Below are 12,151 nucleotides of genomic sequence, written 5' to 3' on the forward strand. Positions count from 1 at the left end.
GCAAGAATCCGCCACATGGTGGCGCTAGAAGAGGGCCATGTGAGAAATGAGGGGTGGGGTCTCCGCGCCACCGAGGCGGACGAATAGGTACCGGCCCCGGCTCTCAAAGGAGTGTGTGTGCAAAATCTGGCATGGATCGGGGCAACGGTTGCAGAGATATGAGCAGGGCAAAAGTGTGACATGTGACGTGTGACAGACAGACTGACTTACGGAACGGACTGACGGACGGACTGACGGACTGACTGACGGACTCACAGTTTGTGGAGGTTTTGATAAATATTCAAATATTCTTTTGACACAGAATAAAATGTTTTATGGTCATGATTCATCAGGAGCCTGGGAGAAAACATTGAAACTTATACAATTGACTGATGTCAAATGTTTAATATTGCTGTGCTCTGGCATCTACGTAGATGAATGCTGTATCTTGAAACTGTGCCCAGGATAATTATAACCAGTAAGACTCCCTAATCGGGAGATAAGCGACCGTCAGGTGACATGTATACACAAAGAGGGCTGTAAGTGGCATTGGTTCCTGAGTGTAGGGGGACGTGTAGACATAGTGTGTACCGATTTGTGTGATTTTAGGGCAAAATCTGTAGGAGCAGTGTCCAAAAATGTGTTTTGCAAGAATCGGCCTCATGGTGGCGCTAGAAGAGGGCCATGTGAGAAATGAGGGGTGGGGTCTCCGCGTTGCCTTGGCGGACGAATAGGTACCGGCCCCGGCTCTCCCGGACGCTCCTGAGTTACGGCATTTTATGTGAGCTGCAGTGGAGGGGGTCCTCCACTGGGGGCGCCACCACTTTTGCATCCGTTGTGGAGCAGCAGGAGTCGGTGGTCCCCGGGAATTCCCCGTGAGCAGCCCCGTTGGGGTGGTCATTTGGTCATTTTTGCACATTTGGTCATTTTTTACATCTGGGGGTCCCCCAGGGACCTGGGGGTCCCTGGAGCTCCGGGGGTCCTTGGAGGTTGTAGTTTGGCAGGCAAGGAACGTGTGTGCAAAATTTGGCATGGATCGGGGCAACGGTTGCGGAGATATGAGCAGGGCAAGAGTGTGACGTGTGAGGTGTGACAGACAGACGGAGGGACGGAGTTACTTACACTTTGTGGTGGTTTTGATAGACCTGACGGTCGCAATTAACTAAAAGGGTTGGGGTTAAAAAATAAATTTGTTAACTAAAATAATAATTAAAGACAATGCAAAACTACTAAAAGAAATTAGAATTGTACAGATAAACTGCTGTTGTCATGTACTAGTTTTGGTGTAGTGTGGGTCTATAGATCGCCAAATATATGTTTGGCCTTCCATTCAAAACTCATTTGAATGGAAGTCAGCAAGCTTTGTGTCACTGTGCTAATTACAACAACAGCTGTCAATCTTAAGAGCTGAGCTGTCTCCCCCATGCTTGCTGTTGGTGAATCCAGGGGTTAAAGCCCCAAAAAATCCCAGGACTGAAATGTATTTTCAGACCATGTCTCAATATGTGACTTTTGAAACAATAAACCAATATTTGGGGTGTTTCCCCAAATATAATATAAGTTCTGAACTGCCTTTACTGAATGTGTGTGTGCCAATCCATGCTTCATTTTATAGAATATCTTCTGAAGTTCTTAATTCAAATACTCTTATCTTGAAATTATAACTGCTTTTTAGTTTGGAGATCACTTGACTAGCGTTTTGATGACTGTCATTCACGCCACGGCCATCGCTACAAGAGTCTCTAGTCCCTATGGAATCCTCAAGACTGAGAACTTTAACTCCTGCGTATCATGTACTTCTATGGCTGTTTGTATGTTGTCCTTATCTTTAGTACAGATCCTTATAAGACCATGTTAGAATAGCATCTCTGTTAGAATGGACTATAAGAACTGTCTGAAAATGGGACTGAGGAGGGTTGCTCCCAGAGAGGGCTGCAAGGAAAAGGCCAGGAGGCCTGGCTACTCATGATCTGTAAAGCTGGTACTCTGCTCAACTTTGATTTTAAACAAAACTTTGTCAATCCTTCATCCTTGTGGAACATTATTTTTTCCCCATCACAGTAAGACAAAACAAACAGTTGCCGAAACTGAATTATGAGGAAAAAAATCATAATAGAGATCTTTTTCAACAGTAACTAAAACATTCTAATCATCATATTAAAGCAAGGTGGTCTGAATTTACAAAGTGCCCAAAAGTAAGATGGCAGCATTCCTCTAAATTGCATTAGGCTACATTGTGCAGCCTCAGCGAAAAAGATCCTCTGCAGGCGACTGTAAATAACAAAGTTAACAAGAGCACAACAGGGCTCTGCAGTTTCAGAGATAAATGATCTCCTGGGAATATTCAAAAGATTCACAGTGACCTGAAATCCAATGAATATCACAAGAGACAGTGGAAAATATATGGCAACACATAAAGCACAATACATTATGGAAACTAAAAGGTAACTCAAGTGGGATTTCATTTAGCCTCAAAGTGTGATTTGGGCTTCCTATAGAATTAAACTTATGCAACATTTTTGTTGGAAGGAATACATAGGCTCTTAGACTTTAGTGGGTATTAAGTGCAGTACCATTCAGGGAAGCCAGCCATATTGTAGACCTGGGCAGGCAGTAATCATGATCAAACTCTGGGGAGGCTGTTGAAGATACGGGGAGGTTTTAAAACATATTCAAGCCAAGCTGTATCCCTTTTCTTTTTTGCCAATATTTCCTTTTATTCCCCCCATTTGTTCTCCACAATAAACCAAAATAACACTTTGGTAAAATATTGGGTTGTGTAGATATCATGCCATGATGTAAAACCAAATATTGGAGATCGATTCCTTGTTATTATTTTAATAATCTGGATCCATGGAACCAGTCCAAATTTTAATATTTTTATTTAAAAGGAAACAAAAAATAAACCATGTCAGATTTCATAATTGTCAGAATCCGCTTATGTACTAGAACAGTGCCTTTGAGACCTGTTTCACTCTGCAGTGAAAAACAATGGGGACAATATTTAGAATTTCTAATTGAAGCAATTTTCCCAATATTTGGAATTGCATCATAGCTAGCAAGGTAACTACACAACCCAAACCTCTACCTAAGGTTTGTATTCTAATCCCTTGTCACTGCCAACTCCTACAGTCGATCCTAGGGAGAAAACAGACTCTAGGGATGGAACGATAATCGCTATTATCGTTTATCGTGATAAAAAACACTCACAATAATCGTATCGTGGAGAAATTTATCGTGAAATTGTCCTCCATCAAGCACTGGGATGAATTGACCTTTTATTTGCCGAGCTGCATATCTGGTACCACTTAAACGCTCTCAAATTGGTCAAACGGACGTGTAAATAACACACAACACACTTGATAGTCTTTTTTTACCAAATCTCCAAAAATAGCCTATCTACAAGCTCACAACGCGGCGCAACGACACGTTGTGAGCTTGTAGATCGGCTATTTTTGGCAACCGTTCCGCCCCAGGATAATGGATGTTGGGGAGATATCGATTATCATGATAATATCATAAATCGCTATTATTTTGGTCAGAATATTGTCCCATCTCAACACGTCTCTCTTCTGATACGTGTGAAATCAAGGCTGCTTCTTTTTACCTGACAGTGAGACCAACCTGTAGGAGTTGTCGGTGCAGCAACAACAGAGATCAACCCGCCTGGCTTCTCTCCCGTCAACATGGCAGACTGGGTTCATATGGACACCCGGCCATGCTTTTATTCTGAAAAGCATTACCCCTAATTAGAGTTCAGAAATCTGCACGTCGGAAAGTCGGGAACTCTCCGACAAAATGTTTGGTGGTCGGAGACAGTATGGAAAGGCCTTTAAGTTAAAGCATAAGAGCTGGTACTTAACTCATCCACTGCTTATGACTAGTTTGACGAGTTATATTTATGGGTCCACTCTGCTTATGACGAGTTTGAAAAAAAAGAATTGGACCCCATTAAATCTAGTAAACATGATTTCAATCGCGATTTTGCATGTTCCACCCCCATACAACCCCATCTTTCATACAGGGCAGCCATCTTTGCTTACATAACATGTAAAACATAATGGCTATTATCTCAAGAATGCCTGAACGGATTTCCAATCTGATTTTTTTGTTTGAAAGCTGTGAACAAACTGCACAAACATGGTGCATGATCTGTGCATGGGCGTGCATGATCTGTGCACTATAAATTACATGGAAGTCTATGGAGACTTCTGGCAGGAAGAAGGCATATTTAAATGGCAGTAGAGTTAAGACAATCAAAAATGATTCCATACTCGCCAGCAATTGTTTATTCGTCACGCCTCCCGGTGAAAATACTCGCCTGAAATGTCCTTATTGTTCATTCGTCACGCCTCACAGAACTTTTGAGTTAAAGATATTTGTTTCACTCCAACAAATGTTGCGTGATTGCAGTCCACGCTGAAGGTCAACAGGGAATCATGTGCCCCTCTAGGACTGGATGTTTGATGCAGATGGAGTGGTTCACACAGTAACTTGTGTAAGGCAGAGGCCAGGGGAAGGTCTGTCCATGTCATATACACCCACATTCTCATTTATAGGTTTTGGTTGCTCCATTCTCAGGCCACCCTTGTGAACGAGGATTTGTTCTTAATGAAATGCCTGGTTTAAAGAAAAGTTAAATAAAATGTGCACTGTAAAATGTGCTGTAAAATCAAAAAGAATGTACGTAACTATTTGGTATCATTTGAATGGATTTCTGGCTTCTATGAACATCCAAATGAGCTTCATTTGACCATAGTGCTAACAAAGTGCTGAAAATAAATTGCACTTGCGGGCAGCGGAGCAGCTCCTGGACTTGCAACTTTTGTGCTTAGGCCTGGGCCGTGGTCCAGGCACCTAGGCTGATATGTAGCCTGACAGCGCATTGCGTGTTCGAGTCCAAATCCTGACGATCTTTGATGCATGCCCCATCTCTCTCCCCGTTCCCTGTCTGTCGCTACTGTAAATTGATAAATAAAGGCCCAAAAGCCCCCCAAGATATCTAAAAAAATACATTAAAATAAAAGTAGTATTGTGCTTAAGCGCTCAGGGTGGCGCAGTGGAGAAGTAGCTGCCCACCACCACGGACTGCAGTGGTTCGAATCCACCGTGGTGCATCCGGCTTTGTCAAGCGTCTTTGCGAACACAATTGGCCCACGCTAAAGCCAACTGTCACCGGGCGGGGATGGTAATATTTGTCACTGCATGTACTCCTAAGGAATACAGGTCACTTCGCCAAAAATCCAACTCACCAAATCAACTTGCTAGGACACCTCGCCAATGAGCAGGCCTGTCAACATTGGACTGTCAGCCCAGGAGAATCCAGGAGATTTATTTTTAGGGGGTGCGCGGAACTCCCCAACTGGGGTCTGGTGGTCCTCCCCCCAAAACTTCTTAACAGAAATATATTTCCCTGTGTTCTGTTGAATTTTGTGCATATTTGATACTTTTATCAGGCTTGCTTTACTAGCATGGGTACAATTTCAGCCTTAAAATGCCAAATGTAGGTGTACAGATTTGATGACAGAAGCAAATTAAGACATCCTTAATAATGATTTATAATCTGGGGGTCCTCCAACAGAAAATATTTAACATAGTAGATGTAATTGCCAAATATTCTGGCAAATCCAGGAGCATTGACAAGCCTGCACAATGAGCGTGGACAATTTGGCGAGTTGGACTTTTGGCGACGTGACCGGTTACCCTCCTAAGGGCTGGCTGGGCACCTGTGAGCAGGGAGTTTTAGGCAGGGGGAGTAGGACGAGGGCTCTATCTCCTTCCCGGTGGGGGCTCCTCACTGGCAGGCGAGCCATATAGGATAAAACAACAGTGACAACACGTAGAAATGTGTGTGGGGAGGAATCATTTGGCAGAATTACTAAATGTGGGAGAAAAATGGGTAAAAAGGTTTGAAATGTTTATCTAATTCTAATTCAAGCTCACAAATCAATAATGAAAAACATTATAGGTATATAATCATACAAATATTTTACATGTAAAAGTAAAGCGTCTGTATTGATTCGATAAATGCAAAATCTCACGCCAATCAAATGGTGACATGTGAATCAAGCTCTTCAAGTTAGAACAGGACTCAGACCACAAGGATATGATATGACACCCACTAACAAACCTGCACACAAGTCTATTTTCTGCCTTCAGAATCAGGGATGTGTGCCAAAAAGAGTCCAGCTACATTCTTTCCAACATGGCATTTTCACATTAAGTGATTAGAAAGGCAATAGTGGCAACCATATAGGACTGCACTCCACTCTTCTTTAATTCAAGCCAACACCACCAAACCCAAATTAAATCTGGCCAAACACACCATAACAGTAAGTGATCCTTGAGAAAGGACTGAATTTGTTCAGCAGGAGAGGCAATCCCCCTGTTAGATCTACATGCATTTATATAATAAATGATAAAGCAGGTGGTAGAAGCAAGCAGGCAGAGAGGTAGCAGGCAGGTAGGTAGGAAGGAATCTGGAGAGGGTGACAAAACTGGCAACATGGGCAATATGGCTGCAATATTTACAAATCCAAGTTAAACATGATTCAGAATATGGGATGGGTGAAACAATGTCTTCTGTTGCACTTTTATTCCATGGAAATGAATGAGCCAGGGAAGGATTTCTGCAAGTGTCTCAGCATCTTTGTTTCAAGATGAGTTTGTTCTAGTGCCCATTATATTTTATTCGATTATATTTCAACTATAGCTTCAAGTTTGTTTATAATAAAAATTGTGTGACTTCCTTCTTTGTCAGAGACAAACCCTATAAAGGTTCATCAGGTGTAGCCCCTTATATTATTATATTAAACCGGTATGGATCTCTACGTTGAAAGAAGCAACATTTCTTTATAATCAGTTAATCACTGATCCCCACGACAACCCAAGTTGGGGAAAAGGAAATCTGCCTTATCTCTTTATATATGATTAATGATGCAATTATCCGATTTGAGTAACCAGTATTTTAAACCTACAGTAAGTGTTTTTTTTTTAACAAAATCTTCCATTTTTACATGGGTCTGCACTCTGCAGGAGTCTAAAGGCTACAGCATACTCTAACTGAATGCAAATGTTGTTTGGCTACAGTACTGTAGGTCAATAAGAACGAAAATATGTCAAGAACTTTGGCAGTGCCTTTCGGAACTTTGTATAGTAGTTCTTGCACCTCCAACAATCTGTAACTAGCAGGGCAAAGATCCTAGCCAATTTCATGCGTGATTGATCAGATAACCAAGGTGGGCACGATTTATTTTGTTTTGTTTCCGCATGTTTCCTGCCCAAGCTTTGATTCTGCCAGCAGCAAAAGCAGTGATAGTTTTGAAGAGACGTTGGCTGAGAAGGTACTAGCCAACGTGAGCCAACCTCACAAGCAGCTCTATAATCCCTCTATCAGTGACCATAAACACAACGTGCAATAAATGGCAAAATCTCCATGGTGGTTTAGATCAAAAGGTAAATTTACCGATCCGATCCGATCGGTGCATCCGATCAACCAGCCGTTCAGTATGCCCACTTGAGGCCATTTTGGGGTATTGATTTCCACAGTGCTGAAGGAATAATTAGTTACTGCTATGATAATAAATACATAGTAATGCTGGTAAATAACTATAAGGCAAATATATAAATGAATTCATGAGTGAATTCATTAATTAAAGTTAAAACATTAACATTTAGAAAATATAAATAATATATAAATAATAACTTGATCGGATCGGTGATTGATCGGTATCGGGTGATCAAACTTTTGTGATCGGTGCTCGGTGATCGGTTCCAAAAAACCTGATCGGACCATCCCTAATTACCACACTTAAAAAGATATTCTGCAACATGTCACTTTAGGGGCTCCGTACACGATCCATGTTATGTTTCTACGACATGTTGGCTTGCTGATATTCAATGTTGCGCCATTCAATAACACAGCAAAGTTCAATAATGCTGTAATTTACTAAACGAATATATGATTCTATGATAGAGAATGTAATGCGATAATAGAGTAGATAAAGAGTAGATAAGTGAACGCGATGTGAATGAAATCTTCTTTCAAATACACATTAAGGTCCTCAACTATGAAGTCTAACAGCAATAATAACTCCTGTGCAACACCAAAACGAGTAGTGTATATAGCCTTAGCTTATATTTGAATTATTTGTCATGAAAGCTATGGCAAAGGTATAATTATTATAGCATAAAGGTACCATGAGCAAAGAAATATATAATTAAATGCGATACAACTTCAGCTTTTAAAAAAGGCGGAGATTAACGCAACCTATGGTTAAATACTGTATAACTACTTTAGGGGTCAAATATTTAATTGAAGAATCAATTAATTGATATAAAATGCAATTAATTGGTATAAAATGTATCTAATAAAATTGTAATAATCAAAGAAATCATCTTAGTCATGTATCATGCCATTTACAATTACAACTACAAATATGTGACTGTATCTTTGTTATATGTTAAATTATATAATAACCTTAGGCAGTTGCATAACTGCTTAAAATTAAGCTATCTTTATGCCAACCAAAGGTAACATTACCAATGAAATGTAATGACCCGGTTGTCAAGCTTAAAGTTTAACATTGACAAAAATTTTATGCAGCAGTATGTCAAGCCAATGTCGCTTCATAACAAAGTTCTCTTCTTGACTTTTTTTTACAACCAACTGGAGATCTGGAGATGCAAGGGAAGAGGGAAGGCAAGGAAAATAAGAATGGTAAAAATATAAAATATGGTAAAAAGATAAAATAAGAATATTGCATTGGCGCGCGCACACACACACACACACACACACACACACACACACACACACACACACACACACACACACACACACACACACACACACACACACACACACACACACACACACACACACACACACACACACGTGTTTATGTCAATACTTCCGCTATTTTCAAGTGCGGCAAAGCAACAAATAATCAGTAGCCATATTGCCCATTTTACCACATCCCAATCACCCAGTGTGCATACAGGGGGATCATTATTACTGAAACCAAAGCGATTAGCATGGTGATTAGCCTTCTGAGCACCCCCTCTAATGGGCTTCCTTGTCCCAGTGCAAAAAGGGGGCAAACAAAGGGCCCATTCCCAGAGACTAGGGTCTAGGACTGAGACTGTACCATCGGCCTGCTGCTCCTCATGCTGCTGCTGCTGCTGCTGCTGCCACTGTTGCCGCCGGTGTGTTTTACGTTTGGCGTAATCGTGGTCGACCGGTGTGGAGATGTAAGGAGGGGATGTCAGACCTGGTGCGGCGCTGTGCGGGAGGGAGGCACCCATGATGGCGGCCGTGCAAACGGACGAACCCAGGGAGTCTTCGTCCAACGCAGAGAGGGGCTTCTCCCTGGAGTGAAAAGGTGGAGGGAACGGGTCAGTATGGGGGCTTTAACAAAAAGTTAGTTCCTTCTTGGGCAGGGGGACCAACCCATTTAGGCCTCAAAAATACCTAAAACTTCTGAAAAACGTATGTTTCTATGATCAGTGGTGCTCAAACTTTCTAATGTCAAGAACCCCTGGTAATATTTGTATTTGATCGTGGACGCCCTTCCAGGGACCCACTCAGAAGCAACGCTTTAGAAAATTCTGCCTTAAAAATATATATATTTAAAGACTTGCACAAATCTTCAAGATTTTTCAAAAACAGCAGATCTACAAGACACTGTGAGATGCTGTGAGCTTGTATATCTGCTATTTTTTAATAGTTAAAGCATAAAATAATGGTTAAAGTGGTGAAAATCGTTTTTAATGGCTTAATGTTTTCACATCTCACTTTTCATGCGACCTGGGCATGCTCGGCATGCTCTTCTCCTCGCCTCTGGCAAACGGCCCACCGGCCGCCTCCACCAGCTGGGTGAAGAAGAGTTCATGGTCCAGGTCGGGTTCGTTGGCTTCCAGCAGCTTCAGGATGGTGGCACTCATACGGAAATACAGCTGGAGGAGAGGTGATGGAGACACGAGGGTTAGAGGTTGATATTCCATTTAGTTTATTATACCTTCAGGGAAACGTTGCTGTTCCAACTGCCGGGGAAACTTATTTTTTATCGATTTGACTTTTTAACATGCACCCACTCGAATCAAATAAAGCCAACAAGTAATAAAATAACAATCACTGGTTAATTAATAAATAGATATAGTTAATTCAGTTTGAGTGTATTCCTTATATCAGTGTTATTTAATTATGCCTTCGGGTTGTCATTTTGACCCAACAAAACAAACACGGCACCAGGTGATTGGCTTGAACAAGTACTAAATAGCTCATGGTGTCCTGTTGGATAGCGAAGAAAACGTGAATACAATCAGAATACCACGCACCACTGGTCACACTGTTGAACCACAATATACAAAGACGGTACAGTAGCTTACCTCTAAGGCCTCCATCGCCAGATCAGGAGGATTGTGGTAGTGGATTTTCCGTGGGTACCTGGCTGCCTCTTCATGCAAATAGTGTGCCGCCTGTACAAAGACCAATAAGAGATCTTGTTACACTTTCCTCTGAAGGTCCCTCAGGGCTCCACAAGATTAAACAAGAGGCTATAGCCTATAGGGGCAAAAGGTTTAAAGAGATGATCATGATTATTATGCTAAATTGAGAACACTATTATTCTTTATAGACATTTAGTGTCACTGTCACGGGGAATACATAAACACCAACCCATTTTCACATATTACTACGGTGAATATTTGCAACCACAGCAGGCAGAACTTCTAAATGAAATAAAACGATGATACTTGACTTGATTAGAAATGGAATAAATTACAAAATTGTGGTATGTCATGCACACACAATTACTTCAGACCTAAGGGGACTACAAAGACAACCCATGTAAAAAAGATGAACTGGAGGGAGATGGATACTGGAGCTTGGAGATTTGCTATTTTTGAAAAATCGTGAAAATTTGAATTTTGAGTGTCTTTTGAATCCTTCTAAGATTTTTTGAAAAACCCTATGTTTCTATGTCAGCAATCTGGCCAGCCATCGTCAAAGAAAAGGTCCTTTTCACTTAACTGGAGCTCAGTGGTTCTCAAACCTTTTCATGTGAAGGACCCCCAAAATTATATGTATTTGACCATGGACACCCATCTCAAAATATTTAGTTCCAGGGACCCCCCAGAAGCAAAATTTGAGTTACAAACGTTTGTTTCGAAAATACATATATTCAAAGATTTGCACACATTTTCAAGACTTTTTCAAAAATAGCAGATCTACAAGCTCGCAGCGCGGCACTCGGTGCCGCGCTGCGAGCTTGTATATCTGCTATTTTTCACTGGTTAAACCATTCAATAGATACTGTAGCAGAGCTTCATGAGCTGACATCTGAGTTCACAGTGTTCCCAATGGCCCCCCACCTCCTCACTTCCACCTCCTCCATTCTGCCGACCTCCACGAACCCTTCTTGTTCCTGTGGGCTCGCTGCCCTCCACTGATCAACTCTGAACAGACCTCTCCCCACATACATTGTTCTAAGGTAGAAAACATCACGCAGGCTAGGGATGAGGGGGTAGGTGGGTTATGTAACCACTCATGGGGGGATTGTCAAAGATTGCCCGCAATCAACTCCACATTAACAAGGTTGCTTATTTTATCTATTCGTGGCATCTTCCTTGGCACTCACGTTGATTATATCGTATGCCAATCATGTGAACGACCGGCTCATGTGACTGTATTCTGTTTCATGCCGAAGAAAAGATAACAGGCGGTCACCGGTTAATCTTGAGCGCAAGGTCTGGTAGAGCACCCTGCCGAGTACCTTTTTGTAGAGTTGTAGGTATTCCCGTGGAGGTTGCTTGCGTTTCTCTGCGATCTTTCCCAGCATGTAGTTGATGAGCCACTCTTCTTCATCGTTGTCACCCTCACAACGAGAAGCCCCCTGGAAACACTGAGAGGCAGTCTCCAGCATGGAGTCTCTCCGTTCCTCCATCTGAAACAGTACACATACCGTAGTATACAGTAGTTGCAGGCATATGCAGATATACCCACACGCATGCATGGACGGATAGGCATGTGTGTGGACAACACACAGAGAGACAGAAACATATGCACAAGCACACTCACTCACAAACGGAGGAAGAGGGGCTATCAAGACTGATGTACCTCAAGGGAACAGATCAATTCAACAGTGAATTATCATGTGGCATGACCAGATCTGAC

The 12,151-nt window shown here is 41.8% G+C and overlaps 1 protein-coding gene across 1 annotated transcript in view; it reads right to left on the reverse strand.

Moving 5' to 3' along the window:
• The window catches only part of cabin1 (calcineurin binding protein 1), an 83,991-nt gene that overhangs the window by 51,955 nt on the left and 19,885 nt on the right, over positions 1-12,151 (reverse strand). Inside the window, 5 exon segments of the mRNA XM_080738004.1 lie at positions 2,553-2,618; positions 9,126-9,346; positions 9,773-9,933; positions 10,366-10,455; positions 11,751-11,921. Coding sequence (XP_080594130.1) covers positions 2,553-2,618; positions 9,126-9,346; positions 9,773-9,933; positions 10,366-10,455; positions 11,751-11,921 — 709 coding nt within the window.

The sequence above is a fragment of the Nannobrachium achirus genome, assembly GCF_963921795.1.
Source record: "Nannobrachium achirus genome assembly, chromosome: 12".
Classification (NCBI taxonomy): domain Eukaryota; kingdom Metazoa; phylum Chordata; class Actinopteri; order Myctophiformes; family Myctophidae; genus Nannobrachium; species Nannobrachium achirus.